The sequence below is a fragment of the Lissotriton helveticus genome, chromosome 1_1, assembly GCF_964261635.1.
Source record: "Lissotriton helveticus chromosome 1_1, aLisHel1.1, whole genome shotgun sequence".
NCBI classification, from domain to species: domain Eukaryota; kingdom Metazoa; phylum Chordata; class Amphibia; order Caudata; family Salamandridae; genus Lissotriton; species Lissotriton helveticus.
In genome coordinates this window covers 2,131,550,411-2,131,576,757 of record NC_136057.1, presented here as the reverse complement: position 1 = coordinate 2,131,576,757, position 26,347 = coordinate 2,131,550,411, and the positions used below count along the sequence as shown (strand labels likewise).

General features: G+C 52.5%; 1 protein-coding gene across 6 annotated transcripts in view; it reads right to left on the bottom strand.

The window, feature by feature from the left end:
- Positions 1-26,347, bottom strand: part of CDC7 (cell division cycle 7) — a 212,609-nt gene that overhangs the window by 42,157 nt on the left and 144,105 nt on the right. For all 6 annotated transcript variants that reach the window (XM_078646293.1, XM_078646282.1, XM_078646289.1 and 3 more), the window contains 2 exons: positions 25,632-25,810; positions 24,614-24,696 (listed from right to left, as the gene is read on the bottom strand). In XM_078646293.1, the coding sequence (XP_078502419.1) occupies positions 24,614-24,696; positions 25,632-25,810 (262 nt within the window). The remainder of the gene's footprint in view (positions 1-24,613; positions 24,697-25,631; positions 25,811-26,347) is intronic.

Sequence of the window (26,347 nt, the reverse complement as noted above, 5' to 3'; positions counted from 1 at the left end):
GACCACATCTTCCAAGCTGCGCCTGGTGCAGATATACTATTTGCACACGGCTTACCTCACCCCAGAGAGGCTTTTCCGAGCCCGATTGCGACCCTCCCCACACTGCCCGAGATGTAGACAATCCCCGGCCGATTTCTACCACATCGTGTGGCTATGCCCGGTGCTGGAGAGGTTTTGGAAAGGAGTGGAGCAGGAGCTTTCACAGGCCCTGGGTTGGGAGGTTCCTCATTTTTTTTTTTTTTAAATATGTTTTTATTGCAGAATTATAAACAAAGCATCGAGGTAGGTCAACCGGCACATTCTTGACATCCCAAAACAAATCAGCATCAATAAAATCGCACACAGCCATTCAGCCCACATCCCGGAGGCTGGGCGGCGTATTAATACGTTCCAGCAAAGAATGTCAATGTGATCATCCTATAAGGACGTCCGGTGAACAACATTATTTAGAATCCGCATTTTATAACCATCAAACTCCCCACCCCAACTCACCGCCAAGTACAGTCAGCCATCCAGTGTGGGCGATGCCCGTGTCACCAGCCCCCGCCCCAATAGTCCTACTCCGAGGCCCCCCCGTCGTAGAGTTCTCCGGAGACAAACAATAGCCAATCTACTTGTATCCAAAATGTCGGGTCCGGATATCCTCTCCCTTTATTTACCAGCTACTGGTCCCCCCTGCAGGGGCCTCCCTTGTTACTATGGCGGATCCCTAAGCCCTCCCCTCTATCCGTCCCTCCCCCCAACCGCTGCTGATGTGGGCTGTGATTGTAGGTTCCAGCACAAGAGTTCGCCACTAGTCGGTGTTAAGTATGTGTCCGTACAAGCCTTATGGAACCCCACTCTCCGGACAGCACTACTCTTCATCCTCTATCAGAGTATCCTCCAAAGCCTGCACTATCATCGCCCAGGCCCTCGCCATCTCCAAGCTCTTGTCGTGGGCGGTCCTGGCAGCCTGCCGCATTCGAATCACACTTTCACACCTAGACCATTTCAGCAACTCATTCACCCATCTCCTAACTGAAGGACCTTCTTTGGATTTCCAGTGGCAGGTAATCTCCCTTTGGGCTAATATGAGTCCTACGTCAATGAACTTGCTCGTGATTTTTGTTCTCGTCGTGTGGGGGAACCAAAGCAGCAGGCATGCCGCCATGTCAAACTCCACTTCCCGGTGAGTAACTGCGTTCAGACGCTCACCCACCTCAAGCCAGTACGACCCCAATTTCGGGCAACTCCATAATAAATGATCAAACTCCGCCTCGGGCGCTAAGCACCTCGGGCATGCAGCATCCTGTACCCTGAAGTACCATTTGATCTTCCCCGGGGACAGATAGGCCCTGTGCAGTATGAAAAAATGCACCTGCTGGAAGCGGACATTCCTGCAGCCCTTCCATGTCCGCTCCAGGATATGTCCCCAGACCGTGTCTGGTATGGGTTTGCCTACACTTTCCTCCCACTTCTCCTTGAGTGTGGTTAGTGGTACTAGCCCCTCATGCAGCATCCTGGAGTGGAGGCATGTCACCGCCTTGGTCGTTCCCGCAGCCATCAATACATATTGACAGGCCCGTGTCGTGGCCAGTTCCGCCAACCCCCCCCCCTCCAGTGCTTCTGCATCGCCGCGACCACCGCCGCATGCAAGAGGTAGCCCCCCTCCGGGAGACCAAACTGATCCTGCAGCACTCCAAACGGGACCAGCATCCCCTCAATAAATAGGTCTCCCACCATCTGTAAACCCAATTCTTCCCATTCTAGCAGTGGGGACCAATCGCCCCCATGCGGCAGCGCCGTCAACATCCCCAAGGGAATCTCTGGCGCGTATGGCCTAGCCACCTTTGCTCTCTTCAAACTCCTAAGCCAGCACAACCGAAGGATTCTCTCTTCCAGGGATAGACCTCTCAGTTCCAATTTTTGTTGCATAATTATATATGCCAGTACATGTCTCTGGATACCGGTCCCCCGGTCTTGGTCCGGGCCGCGAAATTCCTTCGCAATGCTTTGCGTCAATACCTGTAATTGAGCTGCTAGGTAGTACAATTCAAAATCAGGGGTCGGATCAGAGTATCCAATGCCACCCTGCGTCTACCGCGCTCCCAGAGGACCTCAATGACCATCGTCCTCAGTTCTTTGAAGATCCGCTGAGGAACCCACTCCGGCAGGGTACGAAAGTAATATAGCAACCTTGGCAAAGCCACCATCTTCAACAGCGCCACCCGGCCCTGCACCGATAGAGGGAGTGATCCCCAAAAGGTCATGCACCCCCTCAGAGCCCTAATACAGCGCCCTATATTCCCTTCCAGCAGAGTCATGGCATCATGGTAAATACGTACCCCTAAATAGGTGAAGCATGTACCCTCCCAGACCACATCTACCGTGAGAGAGGGAGGTGGCGCACCCGCCCGTAGGGGAAAAACACAGCTTTTATTCCAGTTTACCCTGAGGCCTGATAAACTACCAAAGCGCAATAACATTTCCACAGCCCCCTCCAGTGCCCCTTCCGTATCTTCCAGGTACAATAAGAGATCGTCAGCGTATAGTGAGATATGATGAGATTCCCCACCACGTCGGATACCCCTGTACAACGCCCCGTCCTCGCCTGCGCTGCCAGTGGCTCCATTGCCAAGGCAAACAACAGGGGAGAGAGCGAGCATCCCTGCCGCGTTCCTCTACTCACCGGGTAATCGGAGGATATAACAGGCCCCAGTCGTACCCTGGCCGTAGCAGAGGAGTAAAGAACCCTCGTCCACCGCCCAAATCCGTCCCCTAGTCCAAACTTCTCTAGCACTCTATCAAGGTATTTCCATTCTAGGCTATCGAAAGCCTTTTCAATATCTACCGACAACACCGCCGGCTTTTGATCCGAGTCCAAGGTGCCGTCCAGTAAGCGTACCAGGCGACGGATATTAATGGAAGTGTTCCTGGTAGGAAATACGACTTAGAATCTTGTAGTCCACCCTTAGCATAGACAGAGGTATGTACGATGACACATCAGAGGCCTCCCTACCGGGTTTCAGCAACGGTACCACCAGTGCTTCCCTCATTGATCGGGGCAGATGCCCAATCTTCATGGCTTCAGCGTACACCGCTAACAGCCTGGGTGCCAGGATATCGATATACTTCACATAAAATTCTATCGGTAGGCCATCCACCCCCGGCGTCTTGTTTCTAGCCATCTGATGGCCACCCGAATCTCCGACACCGTTACTGGACCGCCCAAGACCTTCGCAGTCTCATCATCCAGCACCGGGAGATGGACGAGCTCCAGGTAGTCGTCAATCGTGGCGACGTCCACCTCCAGCCGACTCTCATACAGAGTCGTATAGTATGACAGGAAGCGCCTCAGTATCGCGGTTTGCGAATAGACTACCTCACCTGCCGCTGTTTTTATACTCATGATCGGGCAACCTCTAGGTTCCGGATTGGCAAGTTTAGCTAATAGTGTGCCCACCTTATCCCTTTCCCCATGCACCTTGATGGTATACAGCTTGTAGTCATAACACCGCAGTCGCTCTGTTTCCGTCGCAACCAATTCCTTTGCCTCTAGCAGCCGGTATTGCAATTCCGGCCGCTCCGGCCTACGCTGTTCCAGATCTCTCAACGCACATTCTGCCTTTTCTAAATCGGCCAATACTGTCGTCCTCACACTCGAAAAACTTCCCAGACAGACCCCCCCTCACCACCACCTTCATTGCGTCCCATTCTATCGACCTCGTGGCAGCTGAGCCCTCGTTCTCATCAAAGTATCGCCTGATGCCCCGGAGGACCACATCACTAAACACCGGGTCCTCCAAAGCACCCGGCCGCAGTCTCCATGTTGAAACCGCTGATCTCGTCCGCTGCCACTGCACAGTCATCAGCAAGGGGTTGTGGTCAGAAATGGTTCTAGCCAGGTACTCCGTGTGTGCTACCATGGCAGCTAAGGGGCCACTACATAAGATGGAGTCTATCCTAACATGTAAGGCATGCAGTGCTGAGAAGAAGGAATAGTCTCTAAGATCAGGGTGTTGCTCCCTCCACACATGAAGAAGGCCCCACCTCGCCTGCCAATCTTTCCTATGTGAGGCCAACCTGCGCACCGGAGAGTCGGCCAATGGCGGGTGTGACCTGTCCAGTGAAACATCGGTGATTGAATTGAAGTCACCCCCCCAGTACGATAGGGCCCGTTAAAAACTGTGCCAGCGAGCCTGTTAAGGTATCAAAAAGGCGGGCCTGGTCCGTATTTGGGACGTACACACTACACAGGACCACGTCACGACCAAACAGCCTACCCCCCAACCACTACAAATCGACCCTCAGGGTCCACCAGCTGGCTCGTTACCTGAAAAGGGATCCCCGCTCTCACCCATATCAGCACCCCTCTGGCAAACGCCGAGTACGACGTTCCAAACACTTGGCCATGCCACCTCCTTTGCAGTGCAGTGCATTCCTGCTTGGTCAAGTGCGTCTCTTGTAACAGTGCTATTTGAATACCTCGCCTCACCAGATAGGCGTGCACCTTGTATCGCCTTGACAGTGTTCGAAGTCCGCGGACATTCCACGTAAGGCACTTCAAATTAGGTAACGCCCCCATTGCAGCTTTCTCCCAACCATCCTGACAGTGTTAATCGGCCACCCACATCATTGCAGCATAAACCCCCACCCAAAACACCCCAAAGAACCTCCCAAACCCCTCTCCCCAGAACAGGACCTGGCAACGCAACATCAGCCCCCATCCAAACCAATAACACAACACACATTCTACTGTTCTGTGGTCGTCACCACATAAGGCCTTAAGGGCAACAAGAGGGAGGTTCGGATCCAACCGGGGGCAGGCAAGGCCCTCGCCCCTGGCCCAAGTCCCCATATGGTGGTTCAGCACAGTACCTGCAAATCCACAGAGCACCAGGGTAATCTGTTCCAACAGGAAAAGTGGACAAGGTCCTCACCCCAATTGTCATTCATTAAATAGTCCATCCGCTGTTTGTGGGGTGACCACCGGCCCCCCCAGAGCTATCAGCGTCTGAGGCGTCTCCTCCAGATTTTCTTCCGTCGTTCTCGAAATCCGAGCCTATCGACTGCCCCTCCTGTTGTGAGCCCGTTATGATCGCCGTCGCAGCCAAAGCCCCTTCTTTGTCCGCCGCCATCTGGCCGTCCTGCATCGCTCTCTTAAGTCTGTCCCGTTTGCGGATACGTTGTGATTTTCGCACCTGGATCGGCTTTAGTCTCTCTTTCCCTCCTTTACCCCTGCGATCCGTACCAGCACGATACAACTCGAGCCATGACCATGCTTCATCAGGAGTTTGAAAGAATTGGGTCGTGCCATACAGAACCACTCGTAATTTAGCCAGGAAGAGCAAGGAATATTGTATTCCCTCATCCCTCAGTTCCTTTTTCACGGTCAGATATGAGGCCCTACGCTTTTGGACCTCTTGCGCGTAGTCAGGGAAAACCGTGACCGAGCTGTTGTCCACCTGGAAGGGGCCCAGCGAGCGTGCCCTTTGTATGAGCAGGTCTCTGTCCCTAAAATGCAGTACTTTGATCACCATCGGCCTGGGAGGGCGGCCCTGCATGGGCGGACGGGCCGGGACCCTGTGTGCTCGTTCCTGGGAGAAGAAAGGGGAGAGTCCCTCCGGGGCCACGACCGTTTTAAACCAGTTCTCCATGTAGGCCACTGCATCACCACCCTCACGTTGTTCCTTCTATTTCGGCTTTCGGAATCCTCCGCTCGCTTCTCCAGCGTCGCCAAGCGACGAAGGATGTCTGCCAGTTTGTGCTCTGCGGTCACCACCGCCGGTTTGAGTTCCTGAAGCAGTAGCTCATTTTCCTTCACTCTGTCGTTCAGTTTCGCATGATCCGCCCTCAGGAGCCCCAGTCCCGTGGCGACCTGCGCTATATCCTGACGTAGGGAGTCCTTGGTCGCGGCTATCGCGTCCAATACACCATCCAGCCTTTTATTCAGTCTCTGTTCCTGCGCTGAGCCCTCTGGGTCTGTATGGGTCCCACCGTCTGTCTCCCGCACTGTCGTTCGGTCCTGTCCCCGTTCCATTTCCAGTGCAGGACCACTAGCGGCCATCTTGATCTTCGAGATCGCCGTGGCGGATTCACTATTAGGGGAACTTCAGGGCCCTACGTCCATCCGCCGAGCACCGGTTGCTTCTCAATCTGTTTCTCCGCCCTTTGAGCACGGCGTTCCCCTCAAGCAGCGCCTACCTCACTCCGGGAACGGAACACCGGAGGCCTGAAGGCCACGCCCTCGTGGTCAAAATGGCCGCGCACTATGCAACACACCCCACTCCGGGTGGGCAGCAACCACCCCGGTGGTTCGTCGTAGTACTCAGCAGCCCAAGCCCCTCCGCCGCTCAATGCATCAAGTCCACTACGGGCCCACTATGACCCCCTGGCGATAGCTAGGAAGTCCCAAAGGAGGCATGCAGAGAAGCCAACTATGTCGCCCAGGTCCAACAGACAATTGCAGCTTTGAGCGTTCCGCAGTTCACGTTGGGTGATGCGCCGTACTGTTCCGGCGTGCAGTGCTCCAGCACAACCCGTTCCCCGCACACCCACCGTCCGTGTGGCCGTGCGGTGCTAGAGTGCCGCTGCCAGCTCCGTCAACAGGCGACGTCCCGCGTCTCCTTGCCCCACCGAAGATGCCCGCTCGGGCTCGCTCCGCCTACAGCGCAGAGATCGCCTCCGTGAGCGGTCGCCCTACGCAGGGGGTGCCGCCTCCACAGGTTCCTTGCTCGGTGGCCACAGGCGATCACGAGGTCGGGTGGTGGGTCATCCGTTCGGATTTCCGCATCCACCCAGTTACGGACCTCCGTTCAAGCCCACGGCTCCCTAGCGTCGGGCGCCCAGCGGCATCACCCGTCTCGGGTTGCGGTCAGGGAGCGAAAACCTCTCCGTGCGGTCGCTATGACAGGCTGCGGGGATCGGCTCCTCGATCGTGCGTCTCCTAGGTGGCGTGGGCGCTCACCGTCGCAACCACTGCCAGGAAGCCACAAGCGGTTGGAGCCCCTATCCGCACTCCCAGTCAGTTGTGAGGGTCCATTTCGACCCAGCCACAGTCCGTCACACGGCTCAGTTTAGTCTCCGAGGGTCCAGGCTGCCGCCATCTTGTGAACAGGACGCAGCACCTCCTATTCTGAAATCGGCTCTCGTCGCAGCATTCGGCTTCCTGTTGACCCAAAAGTGCGCTCCTCCGTTACCCCGGTGCTCCGTGCAAAGTGCTCGCGCTGTAAGCAGCGCATAGGCCAGGGTTACCAGGATAAATTGCGGGATCGGGCACGGAGCTTCTGGCTCACGCCGCCATTGTCACGGTTCGCGGCGTTGCCGCGGCCGGCCGTTCCCGCAGACACACACGGGAGGCCGGAATACTCACTTCCGGCGGAAGTTGAGTACCCGGTCTAGTCACCGGGCAGCAAGGCACAGAAGCACTTCCGGGGGGAAACGCTTAAACCTTGCGTTTCCCGCCGGCTGAGTGCTTCGGATTCCAGATTCCTTCTGGGATTCCCGCTTGCCGAGACCTGCCTGTCCGGAGAAGAGCCGCGCTGGAGCGCTGCTCGGCTGTCACGTCAGCCGCCCTTCCGAGCTCTCCTTAGCCTCAGCTGACTTCAAGGAGGCAAGCCACGCAGGAGTGCTACTTCGCCTCAAGACTGCGCCATTCAGGAGCGCTTGTTTGTTTCTTCACCTGGGGGTTCCAGGAAAGTGCCCGTTTTTGCTTTCTTAACCCTTGGTGCGCAGGAGCGCCTTGAGGGTGTTTATTGAACCTGGATTGTGTTTTGGGGTTTACCCTTTCGGTTTCCCACCGCGCAGGAGCGCTAAAGGGAAATAACTCAGCCTACAGACTCGGGTTCCTTACCAGGGATGCCACAGGTTGAGTGGTTGCTTCCAGTTTTCAGCTACCCGCGCAGGAGCGCTTTCTTTTTGTTTTAGCTTGGGTGAAACGCGCAGGAGCGCTTTCTTTAGTTTGAACTTGGCGATAACGCGCAGGAGCGCCATACCTCGCTATTCACATCCGGAGCTGTACTCATCTGGGGACCTTTCTTCCCAGGAGCTTTGGTGAGTCCTCAAGGGGTAACTAGTCCGGTGTGTGTATGTGGGGGTGGTTCCTTTTCGGGTCTGCTTCAGTTTCTGATCTATCTTCTTTGGTTTCCAGTTGACACCGGGACGCCCCGCCAGCTCCACGCCATCCTTAACCCTACACCCTGGCTCCCATCCCTGCGTCCATCTCATCCCTGCTGGGTATTGTCTTCCACGAGGGTCAGGTGGGTACAGGGACGGGTGCTCTTGTCGTCTCTGCGGAATCGCGTCACAAGCAAAGGTAAGACTTGTGGGGCAACCTGACAGAATCCGAAGCCCACGGTAACTATTCCGCCCAGACGACATGGGCGACCCGGAGGTCACTCTGCAAGACATCGCAGTCATGCTGGCTGCCATGCAAACAGAGAACCTCGCCCTACGCCAGGACATAACGGCCCTACAGGGTCAAATGGCAGCCGGGGTCACTAATCCTTGGGGTACTACTCCCAGCCCCAGAGTCAGACAAGACGGCCTGTTGAGACAACCAACGTTCACCTTTGGGGGTCCTTCCGCCGCCACAAACCAAGACACAGCCATCCAGGTTGACACTCCCCATCCGGTGCAGTTGGCACCACCCGAACGTTTCTACGGATATATATTCATACATCAATGTCAACTACATTTCATGGCTAGGATTGCGGCTTTTCCCGATGATGCTTCCAAGGTCGCCTACATACTGTCTTACATTGGCGGGGATGCTGCTCAGTGGTCCATTTCCTTGGTAGAGAACGACGATCCCATGCTTAACCACCTGCCTACGTTTAAGGAAACCATGCGGCGTATGTTCGCTCGCCATACCTTCGTGCAGGCTGCAGACAACGAGTTGCTCGGCCTCAAACAAGGCAACCAGGACTTGCTCCATTACATCACCATGTTCAACCGGCTGGTCATCGAGGCCCACTGGCCAGAGGACAAGAAAGTATCTGTGTTCTATCGGGGGTTACGGGATGAACTGAAGGACCTCATCTCGCAGTATCCCCATCCGCCCGAAGCTATAGGCCCTTTCATTGACATGGTGGTGAAAATGAACTTCCGACTACAGGAAAGAAAGACCGACAGGGGAAAAGGCAACTTCAACCGTCTCTTGCCCATTGGGGACAAGGGCGTCGAGAAAGCCAAAGAGGAACCTGCTCCCCAGGGAGAAGCGTCCGAACCCATGCAGATCGGAGGCATAAGAGGACCCTTGACCAGTCAAGAAAGGGAAAAAAGGAGGAAGCAGAACCAGTGCCTATATTGCGGAAAAAGCGGCCACTTCGTGAGGGAATGCCCTGCTAAGCCCTCCAGACCGCGAGGCAGAAGGCCGTACGCGTTGCCCATCAGCAAGGGCGACAAGACGGGAAACGAGACAACCCAGTAGACATGGGGATCCGTCCTCTGGGTTCTTCGTCTTGTACATCTGCGATCCCTGTGGTATACGACGGTAGTCATCACGTCGGCATGGACGTGTCCTTACGGAATCTGGCGGGCAGATCCTGGGTGGTGACCGCCATGTTGGATTCCGGGGCGACAGGCTGCTTCATTGATACAGCGTTTTCCCGCGCCTTGGGCATTGACACGGTGACGAAGGCCCAACCCGAACCCGTCAAGTCTGTTGATGGAACGGACCTAACCTCAGGCCCTATCCGACACCGAACAGAGACCATGACGATGTCCTTCTCAAACCACCACACCGAGTCCATTAGTTTTGACGTCATAGACGCCCCTCAATTTAAGGTGATCTTGGGTCTGCCGTGGTTGGTGAAGCACAATCCCCGCATCGATTGGGTGACCAGAACCATTCACCTAGAATCAGAGCACTGCTGCAGCACCTGTTATGCAAAGGTCGACCTGTCAGGCCCTCGTTTCATACAGGCTCATTCGTTGCCGGTAGGAGGCATGGGAATGATTTCCCAAGGAACCATACCGAAAGATTATCTGGACCTAGCGGAAGTGTTCGATAAGAAGGGAGCCAACACTCTGCCACCCCACCGGTCATTCGACTGTCGCATCGACCTGATTCCCGGCTCCACGTTGCCATGCAGCAGGATTTACTCGCTCACGGAAAAGGAGAACATCCACCTCCGCTCCTATCTAGACGAATACCTGGACAACGGGTTTATTCGTCACTCCAGATCTCCGGTTTCATCTCCTCTTTTCTTTGTGTCGAAGAAGGAAGGGGATCTGAGGACCTGTATAGACTTTCGCGCAATGAACACCATCACTGTAAAAAACCGGTACCCGCTACCATTAATCTCCAATCTCTTGGACCAGGTTAAGAACGCCACCATATACACTAAACTGGACCTACGGGGTGCTTACCACCTTGTCAGAGTCCGGAAGGGTGACGAATGGAAGACCGCCTTCCGGACGAAGTTCGGCCTGTTCGAATATCAGGTCATGCCTTTCGGACTCTGCAATGCCCCCGCCGCATTCCAGTTCTTCATTGATGAAGTGTTGAGAGACTTCATCGACGTCTTTTGTATCGTCTACATTGACGACATCCTGATTTACTCTCAGACCACCGGAGAGCACGTACAACACGTGCGTTCCTCCGTTCTGCAGCAATTGGAGAAACACCGTCTGTACGTGAAGTTGGAGAAGAGCATGTTTCACGTCACATCTGTTGAATTCCTGGGGCACATCATCACTCCGGCGGGCATCCAAATGGACAACAAAAAGGTAGAAGCCATCCTGTCGTGGCCAACACCGGAGTCCGTGAAAGGCGTCCAAAGGTTCCTCGGTTTTTCCAACTACTACCGTCGATTCATCACCGGATTCTCCGAGATGGTGGCTCCCATCACGCGCTTGCTGCGCAATGGGGTTCGCTTTGGTTGGGACCAAAAAGCAGACGACGCCTTCCAGGAACTAAAGAGACGGTTTACCGTGGCCCCAGTTCTAGTGCACCCCGACACCGAGCAGCCCTTCATAGTAGAGGCAGACGCTTCTAGGGACGCCATAGGCGGAGTACTCTCACAACGAAACATCGAGACGGGACTACTGCATCCTGTGGCCTTTTATTCCAAGAAACTCCAACCCGCCGAGCGCAACTACACCGTGTCTGATCGGGAACTCTTAGCCATCAAGACCGCGTTTGAGGAATGGCGTCACTTCCTGAAGGACTCAAAACACAAGGTGACCATCTACACCGACCACAGAAACTAGCAGTTCCTACGATCAGCACGTGCCCTCACAGCCCGATAGCTCCGATGGACCCTATTCTTCAATGAGTACGACTTCATGATCACGTTCCGGCCAGGAAAAGAAAACGCCAAAGCAGATGCGCTGTCGCGGCTGGCTGAATCCGAAGAAGACGCCGAAGATCACGAGCCTGTCTCCATCCTACCGGAGAAACACTTCCAGGGCTTAGTCGCCTCTATGGATTCCGTCGGCCAGGCGGAACCAGACAAAAAACGGTCCGATTCCGTTGTCACAACAGGGGACGTAGGAAGCGGGACAAGTGGGAGCGGTTCAGGGCGCTTAGGGGACCAAAAACATCTTCCCGGGGTACCCGAACAGAAGAAGGCCCTTTACTCGTGTCACGATCATGTCCTCTCCGGCCATCCTGGTTACCACAAAACGCTCGATCTCGTCCGAAGGCTGTTTTGGTGGCCAACGATGGTGACCGATACGAAGACACACGTGACGAACTGCGCTGTTTGCCTGCTCGGCAAGAACAGATCCGAACCTTCGGTTGGCCTTTTGCAGTCCATTCCTGTGCCTCCTTTTCCATGGCATACCGTCTCCATGGATTTCGTGGTTGAGCTCCCGCTCACCAAGACAGGTCACACTACGGTTCTCACTATAGTGGACCACCTCACCAAGATGGCACATTTTGTTCCCTTGACGAAGCTGCCCACGGCGGCCGAACTGGCCTTGATCTTCGTGCAGGAGGTGGTTCGCCTCCATGGCATCCCATCTGTGGTCATAACGGATCGGGGATCGCAATTCGTGTCCCGTTTCTGGAAGGAGGTATGCAGGATACTCGAAATGGACGTACGCCTCTCCTCAGCATACCACCCCCAGACCGATGGTCAAGCCGAAAGAACAAACCACACCATGGAACAGTACCTCCGCTGTCTGCTGCTTACGGTCGAGAAGGAATGATCCGAAGTGCTATGGATGGCAGAGTATGCGTACAACAACAGCAAGCATTCGGCCATCGGCATGTCCCCTTTCTTTTGCCTCCATGGACGTCATCCCCGCACTTCGGCATGGGAGAAGCCTCAGGATAGCCACCTGCCCACCGTGCGATCATACCATGAGACTACGCGAACTCTGGCAACAGGCACGGTTCGAGCTGGCCAAGGCGAAGGACACCTACAAGGAGCATGCTGACGCTCACAGACAAAAAGAACCAGCGTATCGCACAGGTGATAGTGTGTGGCTTTCTATTCGGCACCTGAATGTACATGGGCCCAAAAAGCTGTTGCCTCGTGTTGTGGGTCCCTTTGTCATAGAGAAGGTGATCAACCCTGTGGCCGTGAGACTGTCGCTTCCTCCGCACATGAAGATCCATCCGGTCTTCCATGTCTCCCTCCTGCGGGCAGTCCAGTCTGGCGGCTCCCTTCCATCTCCCCCTTCTCCGGTGGTGGTGGAGGGCCATGTTGAGTATGAGGTCAGGGCTATCTTGGGGTCCCGTCGCACCAGGGGCAAGCTGTTCTACCTGGTGGACTGGAAGGGGTACGGTCCCGATGAACGATCCTGGGAGCCCTTATCCCATGTGCGCCATGCTTCTGTTCTTGTTCGTGCTTTCCATCTGAGTCATCCCCTGTGTCCTCGCCCTGTTTCTCTTTCCTGACTTCCGGGGGAGGTTTGGGGGGGGGTCTGTTCTTGGGTGGGGTGCTGTCACGGTTCGCGGCGTTGCCGCGGCCGGCCGTTCCCGCAGACACACACGGGAGGCCGGAATACTCACTTCCGGCAGAAGTTGAGTACCCGGTCTAGTCACTGGGCAGCAAGGCACAGAAGCACTTCCGGGGGAAAACGCTTAAACCTCGCGTTTCCCGCCGGCTGAGTGCTTCGGATTCCAGATTCCTTCTGGGATTCCCGCTTGCCGAGACCTGCCTGTCCGGAGAAGAGCCGCGCTGGAGCGCTGCTCGGCTGTCACGTCAGCCGCCCTTCCGAGCTCTCCTTAGCCTCAGCTGACTTCAAGGAGGCAAGCCGCGGAGGAGCGCTACTTTGCCTCAAGACTGCGCCATTCAGGAGCGCTTGTTTGTTTCTTCACCTGGGGGTTCCAGGAAAGTGCCCGTTTTTGCTTTCTTAACCCTTGGTGCGCAGGAGCGCCTTGAGGGTGTTTATTGAACCTGGATTGTGTTTTGGGGTTTACCCTTTCGGTTTCCCACCGCGCAGGAGCGCTAAAGGGAAATAACTCAGCCTACAGACTCGGGTTCCTTACCAGGGATGCCACAGGTTGAGTGGTTGCTTCCAGTTTTCAGCTACCCGCGCAGGAGCGCTTTCTTTTTGTTTTAGCTTGGGTGAAACGCGCAGGAGCGCTTTCTTTAGTTTGAACTTGGCGATAACGCGCAGGAGCGCCATACCTCGCTATTCACATCCGGAGCTGTACTCATCTGGGGACCTTTCTTCCCGGGAGCTTTGGTGAGTCCTCAAGGGGTAACTAGTCCGGTGTGTGTATGTGGGGGTGGTTCCTTTTCGGGTCTGCTTCAGTTTCTGATCTATCTTCTTTGGTTTCCAGTTGACACCGGGACGCCCCGCCAGCTCCACGCCATCCTTAACCCTACACCCTGGCTCCCATCCCTGCGTCCATCTCATCCCTGCTGGGTATTGTCTTCCACGAGGGTCAGGTGGGTACAGGGACGGGTGCTCTTGTCGTCTCTGCGGAATCGCGTCACAAGCAAAGGTAAGACTTGTGGGGCAACCTGACAGCCATCCCCGTCGGCGTCCAAACCACGCCCCCGTTGGGAGGTTCCTCATGACCCGCTGCGAATGCTGTTGGGGATCTTCGATGGTCTGGATGGCTCCAGGTCGGATAAACGCCTACTGGGGACGGCGGTGGCCGTGGCCAAGAGGGACATAGCGAGGCACTGGTCACACGCCGCGGCGCCCACGATGGGGGGATGGAGGAGGGGGTGGACTGGTGCGCGCCCAAGAGGAGGTTCTATTTGAATCCTGGGGTTCTCCAGAACTGTTTCCTAAAATATGGGGGAAGTGGTTCAACATGATCCCGCCGTGAACCCAGATACACAAATTGCTTTAGGAGTTGATACTATCGCCACACAAGCTGTAATGTTGGACTGGAGTGGACTGACCCACCCATATGCACTGCCGATTTTGACCCATTGTACTTGTTGATTTGTGAGCTGCTCCCAATGAATTTTCTTTGCGGACTTAAAATACTGAATAAAGTTGATTATCAAAAAAAAACTAAAAAAACTTAATACAGTACAGTTTCAAATGGATGCAATCTGTTAGGCTGTAAAATACCAGTGGTCGGATATATAGATATTTTAAAATGAATTTATAACAGCATTAGAAAGACAAAGGATCTGATAAAGCTGAAATGTGGCCTGTAAACACAGAGGCAACATTAAAGTAAAAATAAAAACACTGGCACTGTAGGAACTGCCTTGTGTGTGGATGTGCTCAGTGTGAAAGAAAGAAATGCACTCTTTCAGAGCAGGCCTCGCAAAATCTACTTGCCCAATCGCTTGGGCGCATCAGATTTTATCAGATTGAGCTATTTTTAGGACCTACTGGTCCGTTCTGGCAAGTGAACTTGAGCTGGAAAGGATCAGGTGCTCAAGGACAGAGGTCAAATGACAGAATAGCTTGTAAATGAATAGTAAACATATTTTAAAATATATCAGGAATTACGGAAGCACATTTTTTTAAATTCAGAAGTGTGATGTAAACAAAGATTTAAAATGCTTGCAGAAACCAGATTTCCAAATATTACTGTTTGTACACTGCAAAGTTTTATCAGTAAAACCGCAAGTCAGTGGGAACTTGTGGCCTTTTCAATGAAAAATGTGCCGCCTGCAAATGACAATGTGCTACCACTTCATGCTTTAGTTATATATTTATTAAAAGTGATAGTTTTTTTTTAAACATAATTTGGAGAAACCTTCCTGTTCCATGCCCTGATGACAATGCTGATAATGAACTAAGAGGCAAGTCAAGGATCTGGTGAACCCTAAATTTGGCAAGAGTTGTATTACATATGGAACAAAAGTTTAGTTGATTAAATAAAAGAAAAAAGCTTTTTGTATAGCAGACATGCTCAACTTGCATATTTGAATGTGATCTCTATAACGGATAATGAAGAAAATGGCGGCTCAGTAAATTAAAATATTTGCCCAAGAACACATAATTTGAAATCAGTTTGTGGGTCAAGAGCATTACAGTTAGGTTAAATAGATTATTTAAGTCCCTAGACTGGCATTTTGTGAGGCCTGCTCAAAGTGAAGTTAACCAGTGGCTGAAGTCGACCCATTATCCCAGGCTGTATGCTGTAAGAGGTGAAAGCAAAATGTGAATGACATAACAATAGACCAATGGATGAAGAGAGGTGGCCGATAGCCCCTTTAAGTAAGTACATTATACATATCATTTTTATATATTACTATAATTTTAGTAAAATCAAAAGGTCTTGGCTAACGCCATACCTAAAAAACAAAAGTATCAGAATGCAATCCTATTCATGAAATCACGAACATTGAAACCATAATAGACCCCATTGTAATAAAGTGCCACTTTTTGACATGGTCACTCCCACTTTTTGTCTGGTATTCAATGTGATTTTGACTGGAAGTGAACTGGGTTCCTGCTAACCAGGTCCCCAATGCAGGTCACTATTTCAAACAACTGTGCAATTGTACTTCAATTGGCAATATGTTTACAACCCTCTGAGTCCCTGGTAAATGGTACCCCTGGTACCTAGGGCCTGAGGTACTAAAGAGAGTCCCTAAGGGCTGCAACATGCAGAATGTCACCCGCCGGGACCCCTCACTAAACTCATGCCGACTGCCATTGCAGGCTGCCTGTCTTGGTGCAGACAAAAGTGAAAACATAACATGCCAGCAGACACTGCAGTATAGGTAAGTCACCCCTACAACAGGCCTTACAGCCCTAAGGCATGTTGCACTACACTACATGTGTGGGCATACATGCACAAGAAGATTTGCCCCTGTGCTTGCTAGTTTGATTACTGAGCAAAACCAAAGGGCATGATGGACGGATTGTTGAACATTGCAGGCAATCACCCCCAGTCAACTGATCTGGGTTTAATCCATCATCATTCTTTAGCTCACTCAGTCACCCCAGTTCAGACATGGCCTTATGCAAATCAGTCTGACCCTGTGCCTCATGGGATCAGTCCAGCCCCAACTGCACGTCCAGCCCGAACTGCACAGCCAAGTCATCCCTGGACCGGAAACAAGCATCCTGGGACCGGTTTCTGGCTAATCAGCCTTCATCAGCCAGGCTAGCTTGAATCCAGTGGCAAAGTGAGCAAGGGACCCATGTCTGGGCATACCCTGCCAACTTAGGGCAAACAAAGCAAAACCAAAGGGGATGATGGACGGAGTGTTGAACATTGCAGGCACTCACCCCCAGTCAACTGATCTGGGTTTAATCCATCATCATTCTTTAGCTCACTCCGCCAGTTTGATTACTGCCAGTACTAGTGAACAGGGAAGCAATTTTATGTACATGTGCTAGACACTGGTGAAATATGAGTTTCCCAGCTATAAGATGGCTTCACTGAATCCAAAGATGTTTGGTATCAAACATCTTGTATTAATGAACCCATACTGATTACAGTGATAGATGTATTAATACAGGCACCCCAGAGGGCACCTTAGAGGTGCTACCTTAAAACCTACAAACTACTTGTGTGCTGGCTGACTGGTCCCAACATGCCTGCCACCACAGACGAGTGTTTGACCCGCAGGGGTGATGGTCTACGCTCTCAGGAGGTCAAAACCTGCTCGGGCAGAGGGTGTTTACGCCACCTCCCACAGAATTACCTGCAAAATAGCATTCCAAGGCAGGGGAGCTTCAAAGAGCCCACAGTGTTTGGTACTACAATCCGGCTTCCCTCATAGGAGAGGATGTCAACCCCCTTTAACCAGGCCCCGTCTAGCCCCTAGACACGATTGGGAAAATTAGTAGTCAGAGAGCCATACCCATCCTCAAGCTACCTCCACCCCTACGGTGGGCTACCTGATGTGAATATGAAATTTGAAAATCTGCCATCTTGGTTACGGCACAATTAGGAACTCTGGGACAGGGTTATGCCCACTTCCACAGGAAGTGGTCATATAGGAGGTGTAGTGACCCCAGGGGTCAGTAGCCCATTGGCTACTACCCTACACTCCCTTAACACCCATAAGCTCGTATTTAGGGGAGCAGATAGCACCAGGGCATCAGAACCCGCCGACCTGTAAGAAGGCGACTGAGTTGAAGTGGGCCAACGGTGGTAGTGTGGTCCCCAGCCCCTCCAGAGCCAAAGCCCACCTTGAGTTTGCCAACTGTGGACTTTACGACATCGCCTGCAGATTCTTTGTGCAGGCCCCACCTCCCGCGAGTGTCTATGGTGACAAAAAAATAGACGCCTCGAAACACCTCTGCACCCGCCCCCCACCCTCAGCCTGACTAGAAGAGACCCAAAGGTGTCCTTGAGCATCGCGAGACCGGAGCACCCTTGTTGGTTCAGCCTGACTGGTCCCCCCCAATCAAATCCTGCCTCTTTTTGACCGGACAATTCACATTGATTAACATTAGGGGCCAGATGATGTATTGCACCCCTGCACCTGGCTGTCCCACTGACGCTCAAGGCGACCTGCTAGCTCTGCCTTGGACATTGCCCTATATTCACATTAAGTTCAGGAGATTGGTCCCGTAAGTGGCTGTGAAGTACCTGTATGCAGTGTATGTCTTCCCTCCATAGGATAACATTACTGTGTCAGAAATTGTACTATGTATTGATTTTTCAAACCTGCAAATATTTCTTTCGAAACTTACTTCTCTGATCGTAATGATTTTGGTGCCTAAATATATATAAAGATATGTGTGATTTGTATAAATTGGAGTGGATCTGCCTATTGAGTCGTGTGCATCATTTATTGATTGTGTATTGCAGATTTCTAACATTACTCTCTGATAAGCCTAAGCTGCTCGACCACACTACCCACCAGAAGAGCAACTTGGGATTGCTAGAGCAAGCCCCTGTCCACCTATAAGGGATACCTTGACTCGTTGCACAGTATACCTCTTTTTAGTATACTATATAAAGAGCCAGCTTCCTACACCCATTTGCAAAGAATCACTACAACCAACCTATATTCCTAAACTGCAAATCCCAGCGATAAAATAAATGACTAGCGAGAGGGTTATGCTGCAGACCATAACATGATGCACTTTTAGAAGAACTTATGGGGACATGAATGAACATCTAGCTTACAGATGAAAGGTAAGTGTCTAAGCTGCTAGACAGAAAATTAGAACCAGTATTGTAAGCCATTGTTAAAGCTGTGCTGCAACAAAAAACCTAAAACAAAAAGAATACATTGCGTATACTCCCTAGACTTATGGAGTCTATCCAAAACTACCAAGCTAAAGTACTATGGGGGGGCTAAAGGCCCCCCCATCCTTTCTGACATGGCCCGTCCTTATAAGCCCCACGCCTTTTGCGCTCGGACCAAAAACATCTTTTGCAGTCAGCGAGAGTTAGGAGAGCTCGTACTGGGGGCAGACGTTTCTCGGTGCAGGTGGCGACGCTGTGGAACTCTTTGCCCCTCAAGATTCGTGCTGAGCCCAAGATCCTACTATTTAGGAAACTTCTTAAGACCTACTTGTTTCCACAGTAGTGATTAGTTGAGTCTCTCCTTCTGGTCTGTCGCGCCGGGATGCCCCCGGGTAAGCTGAGCGCGTTATAAATTTCATATTATTATTATTATTACTATGTGAAGCCTGTAAACAAAACTAATACAACTTGCACACATTAGTCACAGGTGCACATTGCCTCATTGTGAGTGTACTGGGTGTGTGAATTAATTAAATAAAAAGTGTACTATCGAAAGACAGTTGGAACAACACGGGCAGAGCCATGCGTGATCCAACTTTGCAAGAACTACCATGCTTGCCTTAACCATGCATATGGGTGGTTAAGGCAGTGCGCGGTCTAGTTGCTGGCTGGTGGAACCAGGAAGGATCGGGAGAGGACGCAACGCAGTGAGGTAAGTGGAGCTGGGGCCGGGTTTTGGAGGGGATTTGTTTGTATGGTTTGAGGGGGGGGGGGATCAGGGGAAGGGGGTTTGGGGTAGTTTTCAGGTCTGGGAAAGTAAAATTCAAAGGCATACACAGATGATTATGCTCCTAGCTTTTCCTTTACATATGATGGCAGCTAAACAGAACGTTGAACCACACATATCCCAGAAACCATGGGAAATAAACTACAAAACTTGTGACATTAAACAACTAAATCAGTCTAAGTAAATACTCTTAGGAGGCTACACATTCGAAACTCAAATTTTCTCTTTGCTCATAACTTAGCAGGTATTATTTTCTTACTTGGAGTAGTGCTTCTCTTTGTGTATATAGAACTTTAGTTAATTTGTTCGTAACCCTCCCAACACAGGAGCTAGCAGGTAGGTTGGGGATGGTTTAGAGGCATGCTGATCTAGGACTGCTGTGCTGCCACGGACTGGAGTGCACTTTCATCTTGTACCATTACTACCCCTCATCACTGGTATGCCTTCACCTGCATGTGTTGTCTCTGCTGCTGTGCACACTTTTTTGCCTGCTACTTCAGGAGCAGTGGCCATGAGTCCTCACAGAGAGGAGTTGGTGAAATGACATTGTAGCCATCTTTCCAGTCCCTTTTCCAGCTCTGCAGCAAAAGAGCAGATGTCTGAACCCAACAGCATAAGACAGACAACTTTCTTCTCAGGTTAGTCGCTCTATTAAATGTGCGGGTGTGTGGATCTCCAAGACTAATTAACAGTTTGCCCTCTTAAAAATACAACCGTTGAGTTAATTCAGTGCAGAAGGCTTAGCCGAGGGCCCAGGTGCATGAAGAACTGGTGCTTCATGCGGATTACTTGATCCTTCCCTTATGTTTGCACAGTGAAATGTCACTGATATAAGATGCAAGACCAAAGGTCAAGGAGCGATCCTTGACCCTTCCAGGTAGGTCGCTCCCCCTCCGCACAGCACCGCCTGTGCCCGTTCTCCCCCTCCCTGCCCCAGTGTCTCTCTGCCCGGTTTTTCCTTCTGCTCCCCTCGCGGCTTCTGTTGCTTAGCTGCCCCTACATTTCTGTGACCTTTCTGCCTCTGTGCCACTCGTTTCCCACCGTTTTTTGTGACCTTTCTGCCCTTTCTTGTGACCTTTCTGTCTCTGTGCCACTCGTTACCCCCGTTTTTGTGACCTTTTCTGCCCTTTCTTGTGACCTTTAGGCCTCTGTGCCACTCATTTCCCTCCTTTTTTTGTGACCTTACTGCGCTTTTTTGTGACCGTTGACCCTGCTCGCAGGCAGGACGCCCCCACGCCGCTGCTCGTCACCGGACTGCCTGGTTCCTGCCTCCCTGCTGCCTCCTGGTTTCCTGGGTTTTTCCCTCCCCTATGCCCTGTGCGCCAGTTCCCCCTGCCCCCTGCCGCTCCGGAACTTTCCCGCCGCTGCTTCCCTGCGGCCCCACCCCCCCCTGCACACCCATTCGCCTCCCCGTTTCCGCCTTCCAGCTGCTCCTCCCTCCCAAGCCACCTCATATGCAGGCTGAGAAGCGGCAGCGCCGCTGGTGTGCAGGCCCGTCTGCACCCGTCCACGCCTGGACCGCACCCAGCGCCAGAACCCCTGGACCCCACGAACACCACCACACCAGCATCCACTATGATGCCAGCACCCTCCAAACACTCAATGCCAGCCGAAACCACACCTTATTCCAGGCCGCACCGAAACGGACCCTTCTCCTGCCACACCTGCAGCTTCACCTGCGACAGAACCACCAAACCTCGAAGGACTGGACCCAACCACCTCCGCTGCATACTCCTCAACACCCGCTCCGCACGCAAACACGCCGTCAAGCTCTGGAATCTGCTCGACACCTCCGCCCCAGAGGTGGCCTTCCTGACTGACACCTGGTGGAACGACTCCTCGGCGCCCGACATCGCCATAGCCATCCCAGACGGCTACAAGATCACCCGCAGGGATCGCGCCAACGGTATCAGAGGAGGAATAGCCATCGTCCACAAGTCCAAACAAGGTTGACACCCACGCAGACGACACCCTCAACACCGCCGAACACCTGCACTTCTGGATCCACACAGACCCCAATACCACCCTCAGAGGAACACTCATCTACAGACCCCCCCGGACCCCGGGCTCAGTTCAGCGACTCCATCGCCAACCTCGCCAGCACCCACGCACTCGCCTCCACGGACTACATCCTCCTCGGGGACCTGAACTTACACCTCGAGAACAACAACTACGCCAACTACGCCACCCTGATTGAAAACCTCACCAACCTCAGCCTCAGACAACTCGTCACCGCACCCACCCACGCTGCCGGCCACACGCTGGATCCAGTCTTCTCCACAGGCTCCCACATCGCTTTCGACCACACCACCGAACTCCAGTGGACCGACCACCGCTGCATCCATTTCACCTTCAAGAAACCAACCACGCACCACCGCACCCAACAGCTGCCTCGCCGCTGCTGGAGCAAAGTCACCAAAGACCAGCTGATCACCTCCCTAGCCAAGAACCCACACACCGACCCCACCAACCCAGACGCCGCAGCCCGAAACCTCAGACAGTGGATCGACGACTGCGCCAACACCCTCGCCCCGCTCAAGAAACCCTCCAACAGCCACGCCAACGAGAGTGCCACCTGGTTCACCGTCGAGCTCCAGACCTCTAAATGCGCATGCCAGAAACTGGAGAAGACATGGCTCCACGAACGCACACCGGACAACCACGCAGCCGACAAGGACGCCACCCCGGACACCACAACCCCATTAGATTAGTTAAGAGATCCTCCTTCAAAGACCGCTTGGATAACAACACACACGACAGCAAAGAGCTCTTCAGCATCATAAAGGAACTCTCCAACCCAAGCGCCAACGACATCCCACCCTCACAAGAACTGTGCGACTCACAAGCCATCTTCTTGCACTGCAAGATCGCGGACATCCACGACAGCTTCAACACCACGACCGCCCCGACTACGCCAGACTCCACCTCCTCTGTGAACACCACCAGCGCCAACCGCCTGACATCCTGGTCCAACATCAACGACGACGAGACACGCAAGGTCATGAACTCCATCCACTCAGGATCTCCGTCTGTCCCGTGCCCACACCATGTATTCAACAAAGCAGACGCAGCCATCGCACCTCAACTACGGAAGGTCATCAACATCTCCTTCGAAACAGCGACATTCATGGAAACCTGGAAGCACGCCGAATTCAACGTCCTCCTCAAGAAGCCCAAAGCGGACGCCAAGGACCTCAAGAACTTCCGGCCCATCTCCCTTCTCCCGTTCCCGGCAAAGGTCATCAAGAAAATTGTCAACATGCAACTAGCCCGCCACCTGGAGGACAACAACATCTTGGACCCATCCCAGTCCGGATTCAGACGAAACCACAGCACCAAGACAGCCCTCATCGCCGCCACATACGACATCAGGCACCAACTAGACAACGGCGAAACATCAGCCCTCATCCTCCTGGACCTGTCAACCGCCTTCCACACAGTCTGCCATCGCACTCTACAGACAGACCTCCTAGAAGCTGGAATCCAAGAGAAGGCTCTTGACTGGACCACGTCCTTCCTCTCCAGCAGAACCCAGAGGGTCCGCCTCCCACCCTTCCAATCCGAAGCCACTGACATCATGTGCGGCGTCCCCCAGGGCTCATCCCTCAGCCCAACGCTGTTCAATGTCTACATGGCCCCCTCGCACAAGTGGCCCGCCATCACGACCTCAACATCATCTCCTACACTGACGACACCCAGCTCATCCTCTCCCTCACCAAGACCCACACACCGCCAAAACCAACCTCCATGAGGAAATTAAGGCCGTCGCCGACTGGATGAGGAGCAGCCGTCTGAAGCTGAACTCGGACAAGACGGAGGTCCTCATCCTCGGACCCACCCCCTCAGCCTAGGATGACTCCTGGTGGCCGACCACACTGGGAACAGCACCAACACCCACCGACCATGCACGCAATCTAGGCTTCATCCTCGACTCCTCCCTCTCCATGTCTAAGCAGGTCAACACCATCTCCTTCTCCTGCTACAACACCCTCCGCATGCTCCACAGGATCTACAAGTGGATTCCGACCGAAACAAGAAGAACGGTGACACAGGCCCTCGACAGCAGCAGACTGGACTACGGCATCGCACTCTACGCAGGAATCCCAGCCAAACACCTACGACGACTACAACGCATCCAAAATGCCTCTGTTCGACTGATCGTCAACGTCCCCCGCCACAGCCACATTACCCCCCCCCCCGCCCCCACCTGAGACCTACACTGGCTCTCCGTCGACAAGAGGATCACCTTCAAGCTCCTCACACACTCACACAAAGCACTCCACAACGCCGGACCAGCCTAACTGAACAGCAGACTCAGCTTCCACACCCCCACCCGCCAGCTCCGCTCCGCCAGCCTCGCCCCTGTCCCCCGCATCCAACGAATGACCTCCGGTGGCAGATCCTTCTCCTACCTCGCCGCCAAGACCTGGAACACCCTCCCTACCCAAATACGGCAGACCCAAAACCTACTCGCCTTCAGAAGACTCCTCAAGACTTGGCTCTTCGAGCAGTAGCAGCACCCTCCTCTCCCCTCAGCGCCTTGGGACCCTCACAGGTAAGTAGCGCGCTTTACCAGTGCTCCGATTGATTGATTGATTGACCTCAGGGTGCCCACTGCAGCCCTTGGCAAGGTTCCTTGATAGGCACTCTATTGGACCACTAGGCCCACGGAGGAGTACACTCTGGAATCATTAAAGCATGTTAGAGGTTCCCATGAAGCATGTACTCCGTGGGGCCCTGGCGTTCATTACCGAGCACACATATGTAAGCACTCAGTGGGGCCACTGACGCTAGCTCTAGGCCAATCATGAATGACCCGTACTAGGCTAACTGTTGCACCTTAGCGGGCCTGTTGATACTTGGTGTATGTGGTCCCACGGTCAGCCCATCTTACAGGTCACTTCATCGACACCCTCTATAGAACCACTGGTGCTGGTTACCAAGCTCAGTCTTTATGCACTCTGTGTGTAGTGTCATTAACGCATGCTCGGTCTGGGCCCACTAATGCTCCTTACAAGGCCAACTGATACAGGCAATATAGTAAGGCACCGTTGATGACCTTTAGTAGACACAGTTATGCATACAATGTGTTGGGACGCCAACACCCTTTACTACATCCATTGATTCATGAGTTCTTGTATTAGGTTGGGGAATTGCATTTTTCACTGCGGTGCTTAGAGCAACCAAAGCACAAATAAGCAAGACCTGTTGGCTTTGACAGGTCTTGTTTTCTTTTGGTTATCAAAATGTACTGTATGTGCTCCTTGAAAATTTAAGGAAGTACTGGATGACTTGTTTTCATTTAGTGTACAAACCTGTAGTCTGATCTGGGCACTTGGTTAGGACTTCTGGTGCTCGGAACCCAGGCGTGCCTGCTCTGGCTGCAACTTGCTGACGTCTGCAAAAAAATAAAAACAACAATGGAAGTTAATATGGGTCTACCTCGACCGGATACAATTAAAATCAAGGTTCTTTAAAACGTGTACACGCAGAGGCGCGGAAAATCTTAAATTTTACAAGGTACAAATCTTATGTGTGAGAACGGAGGGACAAATATTAAAATATTGTACGGGGCATTGATCACACTCGGAACCTCGCAAAAGAAATATGATTTACCAGCCCGCTATATTACATTTAAACAGGTTTCTTGGTAAAAAAAACATGCACGAGGCTTTAGGATTAAAAGTGCATATCACCCTTTGTGGCAAGGAGGGTGTTGGATGAGACAACCATACATTTAAAAGGAGGAGTCTTCATATACCGGTCTGAAAAGCTCTAGGCGTTGGATGGCAGTCTATGGACTGTTTATTGCTAAAAGTAGATTCAAGTAGAGACAAACTTTGTTCGCAAGAATTGTAGACACATTATATGAAACAAGGGGCTCCGGCTTTTCCCCATAAATTATAACATTTAAATGAAAGCATATTCCTGTTCTGGGACGTTTTTTACTGGCCAGGCTAGATGTAAAAACTATGCAGGAGCGATCCAGAGATGGGTGGGTTGGTAGCTGTGTGATCTCTCCCGGTAATGGGAACAGAATTAACATGGAGCAGAAACATATTAATGAGATCCGCATTGCGTGCCCACCCCTTAAAGCGTACTCTCCTCAATATAGATAGATTGCAGTTTCTGTGAGCAAAATAAAGTAAACTGGCGAACAGTGACTGTTCTTTAGCCTCTGGGCTTGTAGAATAAAACCATGTTCTCAGTTCCGCATTAGCATCACGCTTTGCAGCGTCCTTCCACAAAAACACAAGCCGCCCGGTATTTTTACGACAGTTCTCTATTCGCTCTGGCTGTTCGTGCTGGGTTTATAGCATCACGGCACATTACCTTGAAAGGCAAACGCTGCACACTCGGTCTGTTGCATAACAGTCGCACGTGAGATTAGCCGGGCAAGTGCTGGCAGATTTCCTCTCTGCGACGCTGCTCACGGCTTTTGCAGGTACCACCTTCTTTCTCGCTGCCAACTTTCTCGACGATACATCCATTAGCCTGGGCTGCTTAATGGGCTGCAAAAAAGAGGGATGTTTAAGAATGAGATCAATATTTCAGATATCATCACAATGGGCATTTCATTTTAAAAAAATAACACAAAAGGTTAACTTTTAAACATTCGACATCAACCTCAAACTTGAGCACGGTGTACTCTTAGCTTGGGCGCCTCCATTTAACCTACTTCGGCGCAATGATTCTCGTGGCCACTGCACAAGCCGTCCGTCTTCCCTTTACTGTGCCTTAATGTTTCATCGCCCTGCTAGTATTTAGTATGTTTGTCTCCACTATCAATTGCCTGCAGAGCCTTTGCAATCCTGCCGAAGCTAACAGCAGTCAATATACCCCTCACTAGCATGCGGTGGCGTCACACGGTGCAGATGGACGCCACTGCTCAAGCAAAGGTACCAACAGCTGACTGGTGCCCGTCTGGTACTCAATTAGGCCTTGGAAAGTAAAGTTACTTCTGATGTAGCAGGGAAAGCTGATCGGATCCCCGACCTTCAGTGGGTAGAGAAACGAGACGTACAAGAGGCAAGCCCCGCAGGAAGGGA